General features: G+C 36.2%; 1 protein-coding gene across 4 annotated transcripts in view; it reads right to left on the bottom strand.

Annotated features, from left to right (window-relative positions):
* Positions 1–26,020, bottom strand: part of Glra2 (glycine receptor alpha 2) — a 198,792-nt gene extending 172,772 nt beyond the window's left edge. For 3 of the 4 annotated variants that reach the window (XM_052716177.1, XM_052716439.1, XM_052716273.1), the window contains exons 1-2: positions 25,093–25,701; positions 22,848–22,981 (exon numbers count right to left, since the gene is read on the bottom strand). In XM_052716177.1, the coding sequence (XP_052572137.1) occupies positions 22,848–22,981; positions 25,093–25,160 (202 nt within the window). In that variant the 5' untranslated portion in view covers positions 25,161–25,701. The other variant, XM_052716353.1, reaches the window with a different exon arrangement.
* Positions 26,021–26,307: the final 287 nt, after the last annotated feature.

Below are 26,307 nucleotides of genomic sequence, written 5' to 3'. Positions count from 1 at the left end.
CTATTTCCCTGATCTCTAAGGCTTTCACCCCTATATTTGGCTCCATGCTTTTTATTTGATAAGACCATTTAGAAATTAGTCTACAAGGTGGGGATTAGCAAACTTCATGACTGTTGCCCTCTCCACTATGAAATACCATTAAGAAGTCATTCAAGCCATGAAAGCTGGGTTTAATACCATGGCTCTTCTATACACTATTTGTGTTACTACTTAATTTGGAAGCTAATTACTCTGGGCTCCAGTTTCCTGTGTTTTGAAAGATAAAATATCTTCTCTTTACCAAATTCTCAGTTTTGCTGGGAGAAGAGAACAAGATCCTGTGCATGAAATGTCAGCTATTTCTCTTCTTGTCCCTTCTCCTACCACAGAAGGACCTTCTTCAGAAACGTTGAGATTTTCTCTTGCTGCAGTAATATAACCCTGAATGTGCCCTATCTAGGCTGAGATTTTCCCTTTAAGTTATTTTCTCTGCTCTGCATTTTTATTTCCCTCACTTCTCTTCACGGTGTTAAGGGAATGACTTGGAATTGTAAAGAGTATATACTGTGGAAAAACACATCTGATCACTCCTAGTGGGTTTTATATTATTAAATCTAATAGTCATTAATATTGAGAAAAATTCCCTTTAATGAACAACTATGCATTTTCTGTATCGAACGAACATCCTTTTACCCTTTACTGTACTTCTATGTAAATATAACCAGCAGGAATGCAAACTATCTCTTGGATATGCAAATCTTGTTCTGTAAATTCTTCAGTAACTTCTTTCTCCCACTGTGGGAGGGAGAAGTCTTACCTTCCTTTCCACATTGATTTCACTATTCTTGTTCTGCTCCCTTTCTTTGGAATTTCTTTTGAGCTGGCTGTGCCAACTCTCTGGTTTAATAATTGACTGATAAATCAACTACTTTTTATTATGTTTTGATTTTATATCTGTAATAGAGTCATGGTTTTACATGATTTTGTAAATTTGCCTTTGAATGTAAAATTTTCCAAACAGAGACCATCACTCTTTGGGAGGCTGAGGCTCAGAGCCAGGCTTTGGAAGTTTGAAGAAACCTAAATTCTGTTTGAGACCATTGCACTGCTAGGCAACACACCACCCTCTATTTAGCTGTCAAGTGAAATCATACAGCACCATGTCTGCCAATGAACAGGATCTAAGCTCTATTTCCCTCTTCTGTTCCTCTGTGGCTTCCACAAATGGAGACCTGTTTTCTCCTTCGGCATCATGCACCATTTCTCTGAGTGTGATAAGATCACCACTGTACTGTTGAGATACAGGTTTTCTGTGTCAGCAGATCTAAAAATAGAAGTCAGAGTTCCTGATATGTACTCTTCTCTTTTAACAACTAGGACTGCTGCTTTGGAATCACAGTGCCTGTCATGTTTACAAGTGCTCACATTTGACTAATGGGTTCCAGCACTTAGGGAGCATAGCATTTACAGGTCTTAGCTCACATTACACTCTGCTTCTCTCTAATTTGTCTAATTAAAGGGCATTTACTGGATTCTTATGTAAAGAATGATTATTTTTCCTTAAGTCAAGGATTGAAGTGAGAGTAGTTTGTTATGAACGTAAATAATAGTCTGAATAGGAAATGAATAAGTGAGACTGAGTAGAAAAGGCAGGCAGACAAGGAAAGATGAGTTAATATGTTCATTTTTCTCTGATAGCAAATGAAGCCATTTTTTCTGTGAGCAACTCTAGAAGCCATTATAGACGTACTCCTGAACTATTATCTCCAAGGAAGAAGTAGTTTGGGTACTTTACATCAGTTCCCATTGCTCACAGAATGAAAGGTCTCTTCAAAGTCTTTAATTTATCTTCACTTGTCCAACACAAGGATGTGGCTTAGGTCAGAGAAGGCCCTAGAGCAGTGGTTCTCAACCTATGGATTGCATACCCTTTGGCAAACCTCTATCTCCAAAAAATTTACATTACGATTCATAACAGTAGCAAAATTACATTTATGAAGTAACAATAAAAATAATTTTATGGTTGGGGGTCACCACAACATGAGGGACTGTACTAAAGGGTCACAGCATTAGGAAGGTTGAGAACCACTGCCCTACAGCAAACAATGCAGTTCCTACCCTTCGGAAGTCAAGCTGCACACTAACGTAGTAAGGGATTAGAGACATGAATGAAATACTAAAGCTGTAACCTATAAGGCTCTGAGAACACCAAAATAGATAGAACACCTGCATTCAGTTAACTCATAATTTGTGATATGATGGCATGAATCAGACTAGAATCTAATATGATAATTAGAATGTTGTTTGAAAGGGAAATATCAATGGAATCAGTGAATATGTGATGGAAAAGGGAAAGGAAATTAGCATAGCTTTTTCTATGTAGGGGAGAGGTATATATATATATTCATATATATATATATGAATATATATATATATATATATATATATATATATATATGAATGAAACCAATGTAACCAGTAATTGAAGTCTGGATACGCATTATTTGTCTTTATTTTATACTCTCTGTCAAATTTGGAGCATCTGAATTTTGTATAATTAGAAATACTTACAGTGATAAAAAAATCTAAATCCTGATATGATATACTTGTATCTTCAACACAATATGATGTGATCCTCGGTACTGAGCCAAAAACAGCTTTCTCATCAATATAAAGAAGCCAAGTAACCTCTCACTCACCAGATTATATTTACACTTGAAGTAGAGGAAGTCATTCTCTTACTAGATGTTTTCCTATTGTGGGCTCATAATAACCAGAAAAATCATCTTTGAACTCAAGAAGTCTATAATTAGAAAGTATGAAAGTTTTGATATTTTGCCAAATGAACAATATGGAGTTTGTACCTGTGCTTCTTTCATACTAGAGACCAGATTTGTTGAGACTTTAAAAGACTTTATTTTGCATACTGTACCAGACACAATAAAGCATCACTATAGAAAAGTGAATGTCCTTTGTTTAAAAAAAAAGGTCAGTTTCCTAACCTCTCAGGTGATGGGGATGAGAAGTCTGCTATGCCAAAATGAAATAAATGTCCTAGTAACATCTCTTTGGAGATGAGCCTGGGCTTGAACACACTTCATCAAACAGTCATCTTTGGTCATGTGTGCCATGTACTTGCAAACACCAGCTACTAGTAGCTTGTATAGGTCACTAGTAGTAGCTTGTATGGGGCTTTCATATAAGACTGCCTGGGGTTGACTAGTTCATCTACTGTGCCAGTCCTAACAATTCTTAATATTAGTTTCTGGATTTAGAAAGCAGGGATTGATTAGTAACTGAACTTACTGAATTTACAGAGAATAAATGCAAGCGGGCATGGAACACAGCTGAATTTGTCAACCTCAATTATTAAATTGATGAGATCTAGAACTACCTGTGAGGTAGACCTCTGGGCATGGCTGTGGGGCATTATCTTGATTCGGTTACTGATGTGGGAAGACTGATAAAGTATGGGTAGAGCCATTCCGTAGACTGGGATCCTGGGCTGACTCAAAAGGAGAAAGCAAGCTAAACATGGGCTTCTTGACTGTGGATGCAATGTGACTAACTCTCTCAAGCTGCCACTTCTGTCACTTCCCTGCCGTGATGGACTGCAATCTTGAACTATGGGGCAAAGCCCTTCCTTCCTCAAGTTGGTTTTGTTTGCGGAATTTTATCCCAGCAATAGAAAAGTAACTAAGACAAAAGCTATCATGTTGCCTAGCATCTGTAACGCTACTCATAGCCCAAATCCTCATTTTCTATCTCTTCTTTATAATTTACCTATTGCATTTCCACTTACTTGGAATGCCTAATATCAGTGGTATATTTCCATATGTAGTTGTAGTTGTACGATTCTATAGATAAGGACTTACATTGCTCAATGTTTTATGTCTGTTCCTATGTTTGCTCAGGACGGTTATGCATTTCTATAAGGACCCAGAGTATCTGTCATAGCTTCTAGAAATTTTCACTAACTTAAATGACTCTCTCAAATATTTTGTAGTCAATGTGCACCTTGTTATAAGGTGTATTTACTTTGTATACAAGCAGCAAGTGATTCCTCTGCTTAATGGAAGACCAAGTAAATTTCCAAGCACAATCTTGTTAGTCCTGATAGACTAGGACTCTAGCAAGATCTCTGAGCTTCTTCTTCCCTGTTCAAGGAAGCCTGGAATCTACGCCTATGTATAAAGTAATACAAAAACAATAAAGTTATGGACTTCAGACATCACTTGCAACTTCCTCTCACTATGTTCTAATGATTAAAGCTATGAGACTAAAATATTCCCAGGGCCCATACAGTCAATTCTACTATAGGATAAACCATTTGAGTAGATCAAAATGCCAGATTGGAAAGCATGCTTCATGTTGTCAGAATTTTCCTGGAATGTTTAAGCATACTTTACTCTGAAAGATGTAATAAATTATTACAAATGCCGCTCTTGGGATTTTGACTGCATATATGAAGCAGTAAAATGTACTTCTGTATGGAATTTATATATAATCCATGAAGGCAGCAGCATCTGTGTTCCTTCTCCTTTCCTTGACCATGCACTGCTCCCTGCCATCACTCCCTCTGAACATACAAACTAGTCACGAAACTAGTAGAAAGCTGTTGGGTATTTGGAGATAAATCAGCTTTGCTTGTTCACTTAATTATTCATCAAATATTTACAAAGGATTAATAATATGCTCAAATCTCAGGATGTAATGTTGAATAATAAACAGATCCTAAGGCAAAACACTCCAAAGTCCTCTACAGGCCTGCAGACTCACAAGCCCCTAATATGGCTGTGTAATTAAGTAATAGATACAAGACTCACTCATGAAGTCAACACCAAAATCCACTAATGGTAACAAGGGAGATAGATGGCCTGGAATCAAAAGCCATTTCTGTACTCTTATTTGCTGGGTGTCAATGAGTTTGGTGGTTAATTTCTTTTGCCAGCTTACTAGGTTTAGAATCACCTACCTAGGATACCAAACTGTGTGTGTGCTTGTGAATGATTGTCTGGACCAGGTTAAGTGAGGTGGGAGAATCAATCCTAAACTTAGTAGGCAACACCATGGCATGAGCTGGGGTACGGGACTGAATAAAGATTTAGAAAATAAGCTGCAAACCAGTATTCATCTCTCTCTGCTCTTTGACCAAAGATGGAATATAACCAGTCACCCCTCTCCAGCTTCCTTGCCTTCCCCACTGTCTTATCTATTGCTGTGAGGAGACACCATGACCAAGACAACTTACAGAAGAGTTCATTGTGGGACTGCTTTTAGTTTCAGAGAATGAGTCCACGACCATCATGGCAAGGAGCATGACAGCAGGCAGGCAGGAATGATCCTGGAGCAGGAGCTGAGAGCTTATATGTTGAGACAACTATCACAACATAGAGACCCAAATAGAATGACATGGACTTTTTATACCCCCAAATAATTCTCATTAAAACCCCAGAGCTGCCATAATGGACCATATTGCCTCTCCCACCCCATGAGCCAAATTAAACAGTTTCTTCCTTAAGTTGCTTTTGTTAGGTATGTTGTCACAACAATTGGAAAAATGATTAATATAATGAGTCACCACTAAAGTTGTACATTCTCTTTCTTGATCTGTATAGACAATTGTAACATATATGCACTTTACTATTGTTGTTGGGAGAACAAATTTAATTAATATGAAATACAGTAAAAGCTTAACACATAGTAACAGCTCAGTTACTATAAGCTAAAGATGTTTCTATTAAATACTTCAGGCTCTTCAATGAAAATGATGTGAAATATATAGATGAGTGCAATGATGAAGGTCAAAGAATCCAGTTAATGGACAACTTGAATACTTGAGGCAGGTAAAGCTGAAAGCACTGGGCTATGCCTTAAAAACAAAACAAAACAAACAAACAAACAAAAAGCAGAGCTCTGACATGTGCAGTAGTATCCTGACCCAGAGGAGCCTGAAACTGAACCCCCAAGATGACAACTGTCAACGTAAGACCCAGAGCCAACCGGGAAACACCATGGCAGCTGGAAGCAGAGCCTGCTAAAAGGTACACACATAAATACCTCAGTCCTTTGTTTAATAAACGAGATTGCTTACAACCTCCCAGAGCCTATGCCGTTTTCTGCGTCTATTCACCTCCTGCCCCTGGGATCAGAGACAGTGGGATCCCAGATGCAGAGCCAGCAACAAATACTGAGTCCCTTCATGTCCCTTCCTCTTTTGTCTGAGAATCGTGCATAATATTTTAGGATTCATCTTCTTGTTCTTCATACTTAACATATAAAATACGCAAACTACCTTCCTGATCCATAAGACAACCCCGGAGTAGCTTCAGGACTAAAAGCTATTTATAGTGTATCTAAACTTTTAAGCACTTCCTGAAAATAGGCAGACAAGTATCAACGCATTAACCACCTTGTGTTCTTTGTTGACTACAATGACAGCATCAAGAAGACACTTATGCTGTTAGAAGTGATGTCTTTGTGGCAAATGGCAGGGTACCGCTTCACCAAAGATGTAGAAGCCGTTGGACATGAACGTCTACTGAATACTTTCCCCTCCACTCCCAACCATTATCACAGTAAGGAAATCCTCTTTCCCCTCCAGAACAAGAAGGACTCTATCTACTCTAAGAGATTGAGTCTTCCTGTTCCTTTAAGACTCCTTTTCCATCAGTTATCCTCTCTCTTGTGCTATTATCTCCCCTTTCTGCATTCAACCTTATAAGCTCACTGGCTGCAAGGAGGTAAGAGCAGTCACCAATAGGTAGAGTCACTTTAGCAGAACTTCCTGGCAATACAGGCATACTAAATATTAATAGTGACTAATAATCAGGTACCATTGGCTTTATTTACTAAATACATGGGATGCTTAGGAAAGGAGTTGCCAGAGTGAGTAAATTATACTTGGTTAACTAAGATACAATATCCATGCAGTACATGCTTCTTGAGCAATGCATATGGGAAATGAAACCTGTTGGCCCCCCAAATGTGTTAAATTTTAAAACAGTGGGAATAATAAGGTTTCAGGCTATAATGTCAAATGTGTGTCATGTATTTAATAATTGTCCACACAGGCAAGAATACACTCAGTCAACATAACCATTTCTTTAGTTCCTCAAAAGATACAGAAACGTGGACCTTCAAAGACAAATTAGATGAAACCTTTAATAAAAAGGTGAACAGCTGCTTTAAAATACATTCAATAAAGTACTGTAGATAGAGACTAAGTGCCCCTGTCATCGATTTTAATGACACACATTCCTCTCCATCCAAAGTTTTAAAAATCTGGAAAGATAGTGTCAGTTTATGTCCCATAAAAAATAACTTCTTCCTCCTTCTAAACAAGAATTCGACCAAATTCTGGCTGTTTTCTATTCAAGGATATGTGGTAAAGAGGCAGATGAGATAACACATAGGCGTGGACTTCATGAATTTTAAATGAAACACATATTGGTGGATTGACTATTTTAGTTGAGTCGCACATATCCACGCTTGATCAGTCCAGAATTTGAGATTAAAGATTAGCATTATCTACCTATTTATTTACTTAGTAAATATTTATTGGATGCTCACTGACTGCCAGTGTTAGAGGTAGCAAAGAGAATGAAATACGTCTAATTCCACCCCTCCTACCCTCCTAGAGCTAGTTTATGTGAGAGAGATGGAGGTGGGGGAAGAGAGAAGAGAAACAAACATGCTGAGGCAGGAAGATATTAGGGGATTCTAGAACTCATTTGGACCACATGAGAAGAAAAAGGATCATGTGATACATTCCATTTATGCATGTATGTTCAACTTGAGAATAGACCTTAATAACTAACACAGAAGGAAATGCAAATGTTCAGTTTTTGTTTCCAACCAGGAAAGCTACGGAGTCTATCTCACACTCTAGATTTCTTTTAAAGGGTCTAGCAGAGGCCATAAATTTCTCCTTTTGTTGTTGTTGTTTTTGGTTTTTCGAGACAGGGTTTCTCTGTGTAGCTTTGTGCCTTTCCTGGAACTCACTCTGTAGCCCAGGCTGGCCTCGAACTCATGGAGATCCGCCTGGCTCTGCCTCCCGAGTGCTGGGATTAAAGGCATGTGCCACCACCACCCGGCTCATAGATTTCTCTTAAAGGGTCTAGTAGAGGCTATTATCTACTGGACCTTGTCTGAGATGCTGCATTTTCTTAGTTTTCATTCTTGTCCAGTTTTTCCACTCTGTTATCCATTGCTCCTGATTGTTAATCCATAATAAATCATTAACATACAATCTCTACTCTGGGAAAAGTCAGCTTCAGGCAGACAGAATCATGAACCTAACCATGAAGACCATTGCAAACCAATGTGGAGGTGTATGGAATTGATTTGGAGGTGGGCAGAAGTCCTAGAAGAATTTCAAGAGTCATGAGAAGCTAAGAACATGGATTTCGAAGCTCTGCACACCCCTGGCTGACAGTTCTGTTTCCTTTCTCTGTGCATTCAGATAAAGATACAGCCAATCAGGCTCTCCAGAGCAGCTGCACTATGGATTTTCTAAAAAGAGTGCAGGAGCTATTTCTGATCTTAGCTTTCCTGTAGGAGCTATTTATTATCCATTCTATATTTCTATGTCGTCTTGCACCTGCCACATCACCCCTCAGGAGTCAATAATTATTTGCAAAGGTGTCATTCTACAATTTATATGGCATATTGCATAATGTCACTGATGGACACTTTTAGTTAATACCCTCAAGTGCTTTGCCTTATCACTGAAGCAGATAATTTACTCTGGCATTTATATGAAAAGTTGGACACTGACGGCATACCTGCTCACTTGAGACTTTATGTATGCACTGTTTATTTTGGCACATATTGTTAGCACATGGCTCCAAATTCTTAAATAATTACTATACTTTTGAACCTTTAGGGAAAGAAGTAAGGCCCCCTCAGTGAGGAAACCATTCAGTCAATGGAAGCCTCAACATACCTCTACTTCCATCAAACTCCACAAAGGTTTCTTAACCCAAGCCACAGTGCTTTTAACTATACATGGGCATTTCTTAAATGAATCCGATGATAGGATGGGGGATGGGGGTAGTGTGTCATATGCTTTGCCTGGAAGGCTTTTGTAAGCCCAATTTCAAAGGACACAGGAAACAAATCATATGTGTATTTGTGCTACTTACAAAACACAGATGACAGAAGTTTAGAATTTCCTCTGTTGGGCAAATGTATTCTCCTGTTTAAGACATTTGTATTTAATAGGCTTTGGGGTATTTTACCCAAATGTCAGATTCATAGCTTTCTGGAAGCCCTATATGTTATAAACTCAGTTGTCGTTCAGGAAAACTATAGAACAGGAAGCCATTTGGTGCATTTTAAATGGGAATATTTATTGAGAAAAGTGAATGAAGTTGTGAATAAATGGGGCAGATGTGCGTGAGAAATAAACCTGAATCTTGGAAATGTAGATGCTGGGGGAAGGAAAAGGAATAGATATCCCAGACTGTAAAGAATTCTTCCTATTTTTGGAGAGCTGTAGAGGATATGTCTGCTTCTAGAGTAGGATTAGTTTGCTAAGAATCTAATCAAGTATGTCAGTGTGACTGATGACAGAGTGGCCACTGGTTTCAAGGAAAAAATGAGGATATTTCTGAGAGAAGCATACTGAATAGTGTAGTAACCTCGGCAATAGTAAGCTGTGACCTCAACCTTTAGAGCAGCATTTTACTGAAACTCCCCTGTAAAGGAGGAAAACTGTGGTTCCAGCACTGCTCAGTCACTAGGCATAGCACTGTGCACGCGCAGCATTTTCTTTCGGAGGTCTCTCTAAAACTGTTATACTTTAAGAAGACTTTGTTCCCTTCAGTTGGAAAGAAAAATATATCAGATTTCTGAACAAAATGTTACCCTCTTCCTCATATTCCATGACAGCTATAACTACAGATTTAGCCAAACTACCTCCATCTCTCCCAGTATCTGATATCCCCTTTTGAAATGGAGATGCTGCTGTGGAATTGGAGGGAAGTGATAACAAGGAATCTGAGTGAGGTTCTCAGACTACACAAAACAAAAGCTGAAGACAGGGTAAACAAATGGTGTGCAAGCCAAATGAATTGCTTCTGGTTAATCCTCATTTACTTCCATCCCTCAATCACCAAAAATATTTTAATGTCATTCATTATCTGTTAGTTGTACAGCGTGATAGCAGCAATGTTAATGGTGTCACTGTGGACATCTTGAGGCAATACTTTAAATAAAGGGTTAGTTTCCTTCAAAATGTGCAGAGGCTTCATCACCAATGTGTTTTTATCTACTGGATGAAATAAATAGCACATATCCAGAGCCATTGATTAAATCTAGGTAGCTTCACTGTCTTCTCACTCTATATCTTTGGAAGAGGCTGAGGAAAAAAAATAAAAAGAAAAATCATGCTTCCTTATTTAGCAGATCATTCCAGAAAGGGCATAAGAAGCCAATAATAAAAAAGTAAAATTATATTCAAATATACCTTGCTCAGCCTTGATACATGGGGGAAGGGGCTTGGTCCTGCCTCAACTTGATATGCCAGACTTTTTTGACTTCCCATGGGAAGCCTTACCCTCTCTGAGGAGTTGATAGGGGGTGGGGTGGGGGGGAAGGTCGGGTGTGAGCCCAAGGAGGGGAGGGAGGGGGAACTGTGGTTGGTATGTAAAATGGAATAAAAAGCCTTCTAAATAAATAAAAAAGAAAAAGAAAATATGTAAATCATCTTAATATATGTTATATTCAGAAGGATGATATATATGCGTATCATATATATGCATATATATGTGTGTGTGTGTGTGTGTGTGTGTGTGTGTGTGTGTGTATGTGTGTGAGATGTCCCTTTCCCAAGACATTTAGTGACATTTCCAAGGCATTTCTCCTTCTATATCCATCCAATTGAAAGCAATTTTCCATAATTTTTATAAATATATATAAGTGTATGAAACATTTTACATATGTATAGTATGTATAGAGGGTAGATAAGTGTTCATATCAGTGTACATACATGTGTGGGTATGTAGACACATGTACATGCATGTGTGTAGAAGCCTTTGGTGCCATTCCACATGTTATGTCAACCTTTTTTTGACACATGGTTTCTTTTTGGTCTGGTCATTCAAATTCTGCTGGATTGTCTGGCAGCAAGCCTGGGGATCCACATATCTCCTCCTCCCCAGTGCTAGGATGACAAGCACATACCACCATGTCTGACCTTTTTTAACATGGCTTCTGAGATTGAACTTGTGTCCTCATGTTTACATGACAAGCACTTTATTGACTAAGTTATCTCCCCAGATCGAACCATGATTCTTTTTAAGCAAACCAACTTAGAATATATTTTATTTGTATTCACATTTTCTTAATTAGTAACTTATATGGGAGGACACAGCCTATTATAAGTGCTGTCATCCCTGGTCAGGTAGCCCTGGGGCCATATAAGAAAGCAGGCTGAGCAAGCCATAAGAAGCAAGCCAGTAAGTAGCATTCCTCCATGGCCTCTACTCCAGTCCCTCCCTCCAGGTTCCTGCCTTGAGCTCCTGCTCTGACTTCCCTGGATGGACTATGAGCAATAAGCTCAAAATAAACCCTTTCATTCTCAAATTGATTTTGGTCATGGTGCTTATCACAACAATGGAAGCCCTACGACAACAGAATTCCATATGGATTTTATTATATTCCTTTCCTTTGGGTTAGTTGTCCATTTTGCCTCCTGATTTCTAAATGGGACACCACCATCACCAAGGCTCAAGGAACATTGCAGAAGAGGAGGCAGAAAGAATGTTAGAGCTGAAGGATGGAAAGAGTGCTCTGGAATGCTGTCTTCTGTAAATGGCATGACTAATAGGATCATGAACTCACTTCAACTATGGTTAGCTACACAAGATCAAATCAGCCAAAATGCCAGAATAGGAGTCTGACCTCCAGGTCTTACCCATTACTGAGAAGCTGTTTTGGCAGCAGAGAGTTGTTAGGGTAAGGAGAATTATTCTTTTTGAGGATGTGACCATTAGTAGGTGTTGGGTAGAAATGAGGAGAGTTGGGGTAGGAAAATAAGGATAGATATGATCATATTTCATTATATACATTATGACATTCTCAAAATCAAGAAAAATGTAAATATGGACTAACTACTTTTCCAGAAACAGCCTTGCACATGAATTCATTACTCCTAAGCCAAAACCAAGGCAAGAATTATAACTGGAGAAAAATAACCATCTTACCAATATTGAAAACTGAAATAAAAATAAAATATGGACTACTGAGAAATTTCTGGGAAGAATTAATTATTTCGCAGAGAAGAGACCAATTCTCTAGGAAGATTGGATGTACCTAAGATCTTCTGTGGGTAAATAAATAATTTACAAAAGAACACACTGAAATCTATTAATTTAGACTATCACAAATGCTGGAAGAGAACTAAAGAGATATCTTGTTTTTTTGTTTATTATAGATGACACCTGTGAATCAGAGGACACGTTTCAGGCCACAACTGTCAGAGTTGTTAAAAGAGTGACATATGAGATTCAGTTTAAGATTTTTTTCCCTCTGTGGTGTTTCAACTCTTGGTTTGGTAAAGGCATTATGGTCCCACAGTGTCACAGGGGAAACACGATAAAGAAAGTATCATCCTTTAAATATTCTAGACCTATAGTTGTTAAACTTTGGAAACTAGAGGATTTATTGAATATTTTAGATACCTCCATCCAGAAATTCAGCAGAGGCAAATATAAGATGTGTAGAGCACAGAATATGTATTTCAAACTTTAATTTACACATTAAAATTGTACACATTTGCAAAATTTTATGTGGCATTTCAGTAGGTGGATATACTGTGTAATGTTCAAATCAGGATAAACATACATATTTCCTTGATCATTTTTTTGTGTTAAAAACATATGTTTTGTTGCTAATTTGTTTTAATATTTTAAATTCTAAATCCTTTGATCCAGTATATTTCATACAAAGCCCATGGGTAAAATCAGTCAATTAAAAGAAAAAATGTTGAATACAAGAAGCCAATTGTGAATATTATGTGGTATAGCTGTAAGTCATACTGGATCATATAATCTAACTTGAGTGGCCACAATGAGGTTTACCAAATACTTGAGGCACTTGCTGTACAGAGATTTTGAGGTTCCAAGTTAAATAAATAAGTTCCTGTTTCTCAATACCTTTGTGGGTAGTGAAGACAAAAATATGTTTTCTAAGAGAATATCTGATAAAAAGAAATCTTGACTCCCTTGTTGGACATGAAGTGGTTCCTAGGAATCAACACTGAGATATTTAAATAGAAACAAATTAGAAGACCAGAGATTATAGCAAATTCCACATATACTTGGGTTTTTAAAATGGAAGAAAATGTCTGTGCTAAAGTGGCTGAGGTTTTCTAGAGAATCAGAATTGCAACAATAAATAGCTTCGGATCAGAGAATGGTAAACAAGCAACACTTTCCAGCTCTCACATTTCCTGGAAATGCACTGTTTGCTCGATGCTCTTTCAATCCCACACGCAACCATTCTCTTTCTTTAATGATCTATCAGATATATGTAGAACTAAGGAGCACAAACAGAAGAATATATCTCGGAAAAATTGCCCTGAGTACATCTGGCATCACATCTTGTACCCAAATGTAAGTTCACAGCACATCTCATGGAATTGCCACAGGGCAGTCAAATTAATGTTGGCAAGCCTACCAAATTCAACAGAAAGGAAACTCCTCTATTACCAGTAAGAATACCTTTCACTTTCAATCCCCCACATCAATTCTCTCTCTCCATGTTTCAGTCTTATCTTTCACACATATAACACACACATGTGCTGGACACATAAATATCACACTTCATTGTGTTAATTTATGCTTCCTGAAGTATTTTATATATCAGGACCACAGATATGAGTAGTATCCCATCTTTATTTCTCTTTTTCTCCAAACTGATAAAGGAAGGCTCACTAGACTTAGCATACATTTTAGAGGTATTCACTTGACTATCTAAGTGGTGACATGGAGTTTGCTTATAAATTGACATTTGGGTCAGTTACCTTACATTGTTTACCCCCCTTACCGTCTATCTCTCTTAGCTATCTATTCTTTGTATCTTGGGAAGCTAGTCTCCAGGGTTTACAACAGTGAACTCTCTTAACCTCTGAATCTGGCTGAAAAAGCTCCCATTGGGAATGGAAAACAGAAGACTGAGTTCAAGATATATATCCCCTGGCTTTCTCTGGTAAGGTAACATGGATTGCCCATGTTGCTTCCCCATTACCAATGGTTGCTTCTGGCTTCTTTGGATGGGGACCTTATGCTATAGTAACTACTACCTCTTACTCTTTCAAATCTCACCATTGATAGTCCCCAAATAACACACTTTCCCTTTAGAAGTTAGTTTTCCTAAAACCTCTTATACTCAACTAGAGTGTGCCATACCATTTCTGTACTGGACTGTTCACCATCCAGCTTACAAATTGTATCCTAATCTTTATAGAAGTGATATAATAGAAGTGAAAACTGATGTTATTGATATACAAATAATATATGTTTAGACTCAAACATAAAGATAAAAAAATCTTTACAAGTACATTTTGTGTATATAAATATGATCCCTTATAACAAATTTATTCTATGCTTTGACAGTACACAGATGAATTAGACTTTTTACTCACAAGAAAATATGTCTCCCTCTCCACATAAAAGAAGATATAGAAAATAAAAGCTGTCTTGTCTCATATATTACAAGTGCTTTTGAATTTCCCACATTTATTCTCAATCCAAGATTTGTTTTAGCCTCTTGCATGGATGTGTGCATGAAAACAGAGCCACTATTTGATGTATTTCTGTTCATAATGGAAAGTTGGGTGTACACCTCAGGACAAGACTACAAGAGAGCTCAGCTTTCCACTAGTATTTGCCTAATGGACGTCCTGGTTGGTGACTCCAGCCATGTAAACTATTGACTTTGTTCTTAAATGTCTCCACACTTCTGAATAACATTCAGATACTTAATTCTCTTGTGCCTATAGGTCCTTGGGTGGCTTTTACATGTTAATAGCAGGAGAAGGGGTGGGAGGGGAAACTGAGATTGGTATGTACAATGGAAAAAAACTTTTTACATAAATAAATAGGAATGAAAGAAAAAACACACATTCTAAAAATAAACATGTATAATCAGTCACAAATATCCAGAACAGTCCTCTCCGAAGAGAAGTCAATGAACAAATGCTATATGCCATAGTGTCTATGATCAGAATACATTATATAAGAAAATATTTTCAATGAAAAAAATATGAAATAAATGATACTTCCAAAAGTCATGTTAAGAAGCTTGATAGATATGTTTCACCTAATCACTCTAACTAGAATTATTACACTGTCCAATGATTAGCTACTAAGACACCTTGATATTCATGTCATTATCTTTTAATTTTCATTTCTTAAAATCAAACTATAGATTTATCAGCAAAATAGAACAACTTGCCCTTCAGAATAGGAAGGGAGAGAAAGCTCTCCTGAACCCAGCACAAGATGTTTAGGCTTTTTCAGTGAAGAAAATAAATATATGGAGTTTTCTTATCATCAACTAAGAATTTATGCAATACTTTCTCAAAGACTACATGATGGGCCTCTATTTCTCTTGCTCATAATCTCCTATATTGTAGAGCTCAAACGCTCTCTTTAAAACACTTATTGTAAAACTGGAAATCAATTACATGTGTTTGTGTAATGAACCTTGCAAAGACAGCAGCCGGGCAAAAGCCATAGTAGCTTTGGTTAAATTCAGACTCTCCATTTCAAGGACTGGGTGGAATTTATTCTGCAGTTTTTATTTGTTTTATTCTTCTAGACTATCCAACATAATAATCCTGGGTGGTATTTTAAAAGGTAAAGATAATGCCTTCATACAAATGGCTCCCTCTTGGCTTCATATTTAGGCATTTTAAATAACCCATTCACAGTAAAAATGCTCCCACTGAACTAATAAAAGGAAAACTAGGTGAGATACATAGAACCTACTTTGGAATCACTATTATTAGAATCTAATATGCCGGAATGTTTCTAATTGGTTTCTTCCAAGTAAAAGAAATCTGACATCTATGAGGATGTAGCCACAAGCTCTGACAGTCACAGTAACTGTTGGATTAAAGAATGCAAGAATGGTAATAATAACTCACATTATAAATAATAGTCTTTTAAAAACAAGTTCAACTTGTGATTTATTACTCTTTTATTAAAATATATTAACTATACATTATAATGAGTTGTATTAGGACATTTTCCTACATGCATTTTGAGCATATGCACCACTCTATACCCTCTCATGCCTGATGCTTCCCTTTCTTTTCACAACTAATCTGCCTTCTAATTTCATGTTTATTTGTTGTTGTTATTGTTGACTAACAAGTTTCATTAAGATTGCATGAATGAGAGGTCAGTTATAGGAGCAGAGGCACCTTAACAGTGACTATACCACTGAAGAAAATGTTTATTCCTGGTCCACCAACCATTAACTACCAATAGATCCCCAGACAGCAGTGAGGTCTCATGGCCTCAAAAACCCCTCATCACTCCATAACTGAATTATTTATTTTTGTATTATTTGTGTATGTGTGTACACACACACACACACACACACACACACACACACACACACACACACACTTATTAATACAACATGAATTTCTGAGCATACACACGGCACAATGTTATCTATGGAAATCTAAGGATAACTTTTGGAAGTCTGTTATTTCCTTCTACCATAGCTTCTGGGGCTCTTACTGACCCTGTGATGGAACATTGAAAGGCTCAATGTTGTGCAGGTCTTATACAAGTAATCAGAACTACTTATTTGCAAACAAATAAAATCATGACCCTATTTGGCTCAATTGACTCTCAGAAAATCCCAAATGAGGCAGTTAAAGACATAAGAACATACAAGACACGAACAAATGTGAAGACACCTTTTCTCAAAAGTGGCTGAAACACAACACGAATGCTAATCTTCAAGACCTAAGTCCAGGACTCTGTCCACAATGCTAACCTGTATACTGCTAAATCTTTTGGCATGTGTTTTGTCAGAAATCATTAGGATGTTCTGGGTGCTTTCTTTTTTGATACCACCTAAAATCCCTGACAACTATCCTGTGGGCCTAAGGCAAGGGTTGGGGGATAGTGTATATATAGATATGCTGATCTATGTTCATAAAGCACACAAAAAGTAAAGTAAATTGTGATGCAATCAGTGGGCTTCAGATGTTCAAGTCTTTGTTAACATCATTCTTGAACAAAACAGCTACATATAAATTTTCTATTGTTACCCACATGTTTACCTCCAATTGTCTTTTTTTTTCTTTTTGGTTCTTTGAGACAGGGTTTCTCTGTGTGCCGAGGCTGTCCTGGACCTTGCTATGTAAAGCAGACTGGTTGTAAAATCACAGAGATCCACTTGCCTCTGCCTCCCGAGAGCTGGAATTAAAGGCCTGTGCCAACACCGCTCAGACTATTGTCTTGTTCTTAAAAACTCACTCAGTGGGTCACAAAACAAAACAAAACAAAACAAACAAGACATAAATGTGGGAAATGGATGTATAGGGAGGAGTGAGAGGTTGACAGGGTGGGAAATAAGAGTAATTAGAATGATTTTTATATATGTATAAAAATATCAAAGAAAGATTGAATTAATTAAAACAAACTCCAAAACCTAGGGTCTACATTTTACTTCCTAATTCCAAACTAGAGACAATACTCTCAAATAAGTTTTGGAGAACGTAACTGATAAGCTTTACTGTTAGTTCCATCATGTGTTTTAATACGTGATGAAAAATTAACGCAAAAACAGAAGCAACAGTACTGTAATTTGAGGCATGATAGTAGCAAGCTAATTTAAGAAGTACATTAGTCAGGGAATTTCAGGCAGGAGGTTTGAATATTTTTGAAATCAGGCCACATTCATGTTACTGTACCTAAAGTGACAATTGCTTTAATCTGTAACCAAAGTCTGAACAGTTGAAGAGAGACCATTCCTTGAATTATACCTTTCAGTAAGTACTTACCAATTAATTCTCCTTTTGAAATGGAAGTGTGTATAATGACCAAATTTCAGGAGACATGCTGAGAAAAGTAAAATTTCTTTCTATCCTAGGTTCTCTGGTAACCATTCCCACTTCTGAGAGATAATCAATGTTCTCCTGCATTTCAGATCCTTTAAAGCATGATATATATATATATATATATATGCATATATCTCCACATATGTGCATTGGAAAGAGGTATATAAACATATTGAAAATAATTTGAAAAGTGGTTTTATAATTTGTCCTAAAATTATAATATTCTTATTTTCAGTCATCTAATTTCCTTTCTTTCTTTTCTTTTGCTTAGTTGTCTTCCAGTTTCCTCATATTTCTAGTTTCTTCTATTTTCAGTATGTAGCAAAGGACAAACAATTTTTCCCTAATAGAAATGACAATCATCTTTGGCTTAGTTCTAGTCCACTTGAATGACTGCTGCTTCTGTAATTTAAAATGGTGTCTCAAAAATATCATATGCTGCATTTATATACTTTATATTTCACACTGTAATTTATAGATATATGAAAATCAAGCATTTTATATATTGCTAACACTGTAATATGTTTCAACATTGGCATTATTTCATTCGGCTTTTTTCCCATCCAAAGGAGTTAAAACGGATTTACTTCAATCCTATTGATTAATTCTGGGAAATCTCAAAGTAAAGTAGAATAGGAATTCTGTGAAGAAAGTAACTGTGCAATGGATAACTCATATGATTCCGTATGTCCTACCAAGGTAACTGAGCCATTGTTTTCTGCAGTTCCTACTAAAACAAGGATCTCAGAATAACCAAGGTTTTGGTATCCTTTAGAGTGCCTGAGGACTTTTGCTACTTTCTGCAGACTCATGCTTCATACTTAGAAGCATTGTGTGCCTTCTTTTTAGAATTCACAGTAATGTCTAATGTCTATGTTATCAAAGACATGATCATGGTTGGCTACATTATCCCTAACTGAGAAAGATATTTCCAACTGTCCCAGCTGGACAGGCGTCGAAATTCATATTTGAACTTCAACTGCATTGAGCTACAGAGTCTCCAAGAAACAAAGCTTGAAAACCTTTGACTTCACAGAAGAGGATCAATCCAGCTCTAACTATATATGGAACATTTCTTTAGCTACTAACTCACTGGAAATTGCAGAAAGCTATGCTGAATGCAAATGTAGGTGTTAATGTCACACATCACACTTTTAAACATAGATCTCTAGACATGAGAAAAATTAGTTTGCATGCCAAGCACAAAGATGAGGAATGAATATTACCCCCTAATATTATCTACACCAAATCCTATTCCCCAAATTGCTATAGTGAAATGTATTTGTTCACACTGGGATGAGATTAAGGATTTAACTTGAAGTTAATTTTATTTTCAAAGAAAATTATATTAAAATAGATAAAGGCTTTGTTTCAAAATGAGAGAAACAGAACTAATGCATTTTATCCACGTTTGAGCATTTCATTAAAAGCTTAATGTTGAACGTGACATTTTCCAGGTACAGTAATAGTGACAGAGGCAAATGTGGTAAGGTGATGAGAGCACCATGATAAATCAACTAAAACGAGACAAGTCACCCCAGTGGAGGAAAGAGGTGTCTCTGTTGATACAGAATCACCATTTGCCACAGTTTTAGGACAAGGGAATTGTGAATGGGCATACTTGTGTTTTCATCTGCATAGGGAAATTTGAAAATTTTAGTTTTGACAGGATCTGATTCGCATCTCTATGGATCCTATGGATAGAATTCAATTGGCAACTCTGACTCATGATTTTGTTTATACACTTGTGCCTCAGAACAGCAGAAAAGCTATTTTTTTCCTGTAGTTTCTAAGAATGTCTCTCAATTACAGGGCCTAAGACTGAATCATTTCTGGTTTCTTTTCCTATCTTGCATCTATCTTTTTTTGTATATGTAGGCCCATTATGACATCTTTCAGCGTCCATCAGGGACATGGAATAGACATGCAATATTTTACTGACTTGAAAGTACACTTGGGGGAAAAAAGTTTTCCAATAGGAAAAAATTATGCATTTGCATTTGGTCTTCCTCTTTCCAATGTAGAGCAGCAAGGAAGACAGAGAAATCTCCTAAGATTTCCTAAGGCTCATAGATTAGCCTTTCTCCTTACCTTAATAGCCCATATTTGGCTTCAGTGTTTGTTCTTCTGTGGTAAAAATTTGTCGTTACCCCTTCTTCTTAATCACTGTTATTGTCAATATCAACATTTGTTTATTATTATCACAAGCAATTTACTTTATAAGGAGACTCTCACTACTCTAAATGCAATTATATCTCTTAATTGATCCTCATTTCTACACACTATATAAAATTTCTCACTCATACATTACCAAGCATATACAAGTGTTGTAGTTTTCTTCCTAGGTTCTTGATGCTCCAAGTTCCCCATTATATCTCAATTTTAATTTCTTTCTCTCTGCTAAGTCAAGATCTTTTTTATTTTTCACTGTGTCTATTGCTGTCCAAAGCCCCACCCTCAAGATCTACTAAGTTAATTAGAAGCATTAATTTTCACAATTTAGTCTGCATTTCCTTCTCTCATTCTTTATTTCCTTATTCTACTAAAAGAGGATGATTTTCGTCTTACATTGCCAAAAAGTCATGCGTGTACATGTAAAATAAGATATCACCCTGCCCTCTTAAGTACAGTGTAGGGTTAATTAACAATCCATAAGTATGCATACTCATCTTATTCGACATATAATGTTTCATTAGAGTGTGAAGGATAAGAAATTGTCTTATCTTGAAATATTAGAGAATTGTTTACATTGAAATACCAAGCTCTCTAGAATAAAGAGCACCTTGGGAGATGTCAAGTAATTGACCTGGTCTGATACAAATGGTCTATCTAAATATGGTTGTGAAGGAATAATGGTGTTTATTGTAGTGGAGTATTAAAGGGAAAACACAAAGCTCGGTGACATTCATTCACTTTAGAACCAAAAGTGATATTCTCTTCATTTGCCTTTTAAAAGCCTTTAAAATTCTTAATTTTTCCTTTACATATTTGCTAAATCACAAAGGAATGATTTTGCACTGCTAGCCTCAACCTCCTCATTCATTTATCTTTTAGAACCATAAATATCATTTATAAAGAGTGACATTCACAGCAGAAACAAAATTGTGAAAACGATAATTAATTCTATGTGCATATTAAAATAGTAAGTGGTCACATGAATGCTTGCTTTACTACTATTTGACGGTGATAAGCAATTACTATTATCAGGCAAAGATACTTATGAATTTGAACAGTTTTCCTTATCTGGATGAAATGAGGCTTTATAGAAATAGCTTAGTAGGAAGTTTTCTCTCCACTTTGAGGGATCCTTTTGTATTTTATCCATACTACCCAATGACACTTAATTTATTTCAAATACTATAATTATTCATGGAACATCTTCTTTTCCCAGTGAATATTTTTGTACATACACTCATTTCATTTCTCAGCTTTCCAAAGTACCCAGCACTCAGTATTGTGCCTATGGTTTAGACTCTAAATATGTGAGTGACCAATCCTATTGAAAGCTGACTCTTGGCTTGTTACTCATATAACTTCATTTCAAATATTGAGTTCCTGAGCAGTGGCCACAAAACTGTAGAAAACTGAATAAACTTAAAGGTTTTCTTCAGGAAAACTGAACTTAGCTGTCTTTTAAAGCAACATTTTCAATTAAAAAGATACTTGTTTTGCCAGAAATATGATATACGATTTTATGGAATAAGCTCAAAACTGGGTATATTCAGAGGCATTACATTTAAGTGAGAAGTAAATTTGAATTTAGTTTTCATGCTCATATTTGCCAATAAATAGGAATCAAAACTCAAGGAAAGTAATACAATTAAATTATTAATGAGAAAAACCAAACTGATGCATGAATTACTACATAACAGATGAAAAGTCTCCCCCTTTATAAAATATCATGAACACTTCACAGTGCATTATGTTACACTTATTATTTCAGAAAGGATATTTGTCAGTTAAAATATGTATTAAAACAAAAGCATTATAACAATTCAGTTCTATCAACAATTGTTTTTCCTTAATATAGCTTTTTTTTTTTCTGATTCAAAGTAAAACAAAACCAAATGGATAAATCTATCACTTCTACAGACTATTACAGTATTTTGTAATGTTAAACCAACAAAAACAATATTAATCTTCTGTTTTCTCTCAATTGAACAAAGAAAGTATCTATCTTGTCTAACAGGTGTACGTTAGATGCCTATAATCTTTCTTTTTATTAACTTCAGATAAATAATTTCAAATCAGCAATTGGAATGTTTAAGTAACTTAGAATTGAAAATATATGCTATATTAAATTAAAACCTTTTCTCAACAGAATCTAAAAGTTAAAGAGGTCTGATAGTATGTAAAATAGCATGTATTATATTATAATGTCAACTTGACTTTGATATCGATATTTGAAACAACTGAATGTTTTGGTGTAACCATTGAACTTGTGGTGTTTCCTCATAGATGTTCATGCAGGCAAACTTTATCAATTGCTCTTGCACTCACTTTCAGGCACAGTCCTACTTAAGACAGAATAGGGATTGTGACAATAATCTCTGCCACTAGGGTCACTTGTAGAATAGAGCAAAAACAGGTTTTTGAACATCTGAAATGCTAAATAAAATTTAAGATGTTTTAGTTTAGAGATAATTTTTTTAATGCCAAAGTAAAACAAGCGAAATACTTGGCAATTCTCTTTTACAATATGTGTTCCTCAGTGTAAAACATTCTGACACCTGAAACGTTTCACAAAGCTGTAGCATAAGTTTTCACTGAAACCTACCTTTAAAATTTGGCCTGATTCTTGCATCATATCCTGATGTCCTTCCCATTAATTTGTCCAAGAAGTCTGATGGAGACAGGGTCTGTGAGGGATGTTTCCCAGACCTGGAGTCATGGTCTTTGCAGAATGCTTCCCTAAACATATTATTAACTCTTTTAGCAGGAATTTCACTTTCATCCTCTGAGAACTAATTCAGAACATTTGAACTACGTTTTGGCAAAGACATTTAATATACTATCAAGAAGAAAAATTTGAAGTCTTTGATCAACTTCTGAACTGTACATTCTCTAAAGTTAACTTCAACTGATGAAAAGGATAAATACTGGGTAATGTCACCCAAGTTTCTAAACTTTAATTCTGTTTTGCTTAAGGTGAGAAAATGTATACATACTCAAGTCCCAGATTTCATGGATATACAAAGGATTTTTGCTTTTAAAATTATCAGAGAACTAAAGACAGTTTGTGAAATTCGTGTGATAAATGTAAAATCATTTCCTTATGACCATGAAAATTGTTGCATTTCATCTTTAAATGTATCTTCCATCCTTCATGAGAAATGTGTAATAATAAGATAGACTGAATAATAGCATTAATTAATGCATGCATATTTTCTCAGTTGCTCCTATTCTATTGCAGCTATCATGCATTAGTCTTTTCCAATATGTTGTCCAAAAAAGAACCTTCACTTGGAATTTCACCATTTTAAAATAGATCAATAGTGAGTACGATAGTTCAATTATTTTATCAGTTCTTATTCATATATGAACATATGAATTGTTGAGTCTCCAATAAAGCGTTAATGAGAGATCATTTCTATACCAGTCTACCTTTCACATTATCAAAATCAGTAAAGGTGATTGGACAATTTCTCATATATTCATATCCATATTAGAAGTCATAATGAGCATGTAAAAATGGCATATTTGGTTTGTAACAAAGTGAATTCTTTCACAATACATTGATAGTTGACTGAATGTCATTAAAGTGTTTGTGTGTACATATATATATATATATGAGTGTTTTAAATAATTTTATAATTCTGCCATTAAGATAATACAACAGTCATGCCAAAAAAATCAGAGGTATTAATTATAAGTGCAAAGATGATGTGAACATTTGGTAGGAGTTAAAAATTGGTACGGTCATCCAGAAATACTCACATTCCCATATGCAGCTTCATCTGATTAATCAAGTATTATTTTATTATTATGGTGGTTGGAGTGAGGCCAATGTTGATGATGGTAATGATGATGATGACTCTAATAAAAACCCAGCCTACAATTTTTCTTAATGATAGTAAGAGGTGTAAACCTGAAAGGAACATAGTGGGTTTTCCCAGTACTCATAGAATTATTTCTATGTGTTTAATTTGTCTTGGTTCTGTGAAAAAATACCACAAAATCTTGTAAAACTTTCAATGTCCCATATTTTGCTTTAATAATTTTTTTATGTCTAGGCTGTCTTAGACTATATACCATTAACTGGCTATTTCACTCACTGGCAATGAAATTGATATTTTGAAGTATGAATTGATTTCACAATTAGTAAATTATTTGAAAATGCAAGCATGCAAATAATGACTTCTCACTCGTTTTAATTATACACACCCCATTTCTCATACAGGCATAAATACAAAGACATCATTTTAATTAAATTTTGGTATGCAATCAATTCTCAAATAGACTGAACAGTAAGATGGAGTTGTATAAAGATATTTAATACTTGAAAAAAATTCCTAAATCATAGATTTCATAGCATGCTTCTAGTTGGTGAAATATAACAGAAGTCCCAAGTTGGCTGAGAATCAGGGTTCTTATTCATTTTACATAAAATGAGCATGCTCTTGGGAAATTAATCCAACCACTTCCACCATATGAAAAAAAGAACATTGCACCCAATAAACCCTTTAAATGACTTCCAGAAGAATTTGAAAGCAAAAGATATCAACCTTATATAGAAATGTAAAGAGCACACAACTCACTAGTCTAATCTTAATATCACATTAACTGTGAAAATGTGTGTTGAAATGCACAGAGTACAGCTATGCAACATGAAACTTGCTTTTGTGAACATTTGCCTCCCTCCCACCATAATTAAGCTTTTTAAATGAACAAAAGAAACCAAACTCTCCTCTACAACATTAAAATAGTATGGTGCAGGGAAAAAACAAACAGAGCATTGCATACTTTCTCTTTCAAACAGTTTTCATGAGGAAAATATCAGCATGCAAAATCATTTCACCTACCTGAAGTGGTTTGTCCCTAAGAAAAATGCAAACAGGGCTGTCAAAATGTTCACTAGCTGCCGGTTCATTCCTGTTTCTGTGATGCTTGTGGAAAATATCCCGAAATGATTCCAGAAAGAAGACTAGGACAAAGTGTCTACTTATTGTCCAGATTCAAAATCTGGCAGGAATCTAGTTTCCTTGAAAATCAAAAAGAGATTTGGGGTTGTACAGTTTGTTGAGAAAAAACAAAAAGTGCCAGTCCTGGGCATCATGGTCAGGTCAAACCAAGGCTCAGGACCATCAGTTAGCTTAGGAGAGACAAAGCCTCAGAACTGATGAATCCCCTAGCTGCTTTTCCTGAATAATAAAAATGCTGCTACCTTAATCGCATCACCATGCAAAGGGGGCTGGTGACAATGCCATGCTGGAAGTCGGGCTGCTGTAGCTTTTGTTTTATATCTTTTCTATTCAGCAAAGCCCCTTTCTTTAGGAATGTTCTCTTTTTAAAAGAAGTTGTAAATGAGGGAGAATAAAGGACTCTGTGTGTAGGAGTGTTTGGGGGAAAGAGGGAAATATTACTGAGATCCTGTGCTGGAATGAGGGCTACAGAAAAAGACGGAGACGTGATCTTACCCAGCCTATAAATTTCAGCACTCGGACAGCTCCTAGCTCTGAAGTGCGCATGTTTCCTTTTTCAGTAGCTTGGGGCGGGGGTCGGAGAGAGGCATTCAAGAGGAGTTGCGCCTGCTGTTGAAATGCAAAGAGTGACTGCTCCTCTGATGAGGGGGCTACTGAAAGGGGTGTGAAGACGACAAGGGTCCTGGTAAAGGGAAAAGGTGAGAAAGGCTAGGATCTGAGGTCCTAGAAATGCTAGTCTGCCTCTGGGTAGGCGGGATAGGAGTTTGAAGCTGAACGAGGCTTAGCCTTCGGAAAAGTAAACTAGGAAAACAAAGAACAACATCCAGAGTACTGAAATTGTAATGGGTGCGGGAAGTCAACATCTGGTCAGTAGAAGCCAGAGGAAAAGAGAAGTCCTGTGCTGACATGGAGGGTGCATTTCCTCGGCACAGATGAGCTTTCTTGTAAGAAAAAAAAGAAAAAGAAAAAGAAAAAGAGATTCACGGGGATCGGCAATTGAATTTAGAATACCTTTATGCCTTTCTCGGCTCTTGCATGTTTTGTTTTGATTTTAGCCTCTTGTTCCCAAAGGGTCTGTCTCCCTAGTTGTGAAAG

The sequence above is a fragment of the Peromyscus californicus genome, unplaced genomic scaffold (assembly GCF_007827085.1).
Source record: "Peromyscus californicus insignis strain IS unplaced genomic scaffold, ASM782708v3 Scaffold_10__1_contigs__length_136768540, whole genome shotgun sequence".
Lineage (NCBI taxonomy): Eukaryota > Metazoa > Chordata > Mammalia > Rodentia > Cricetidae > Peromyscus > Peromyscus californicus.
This window is presented reverse-complemented; position numbering and strand designations above follow the sequence as displayed.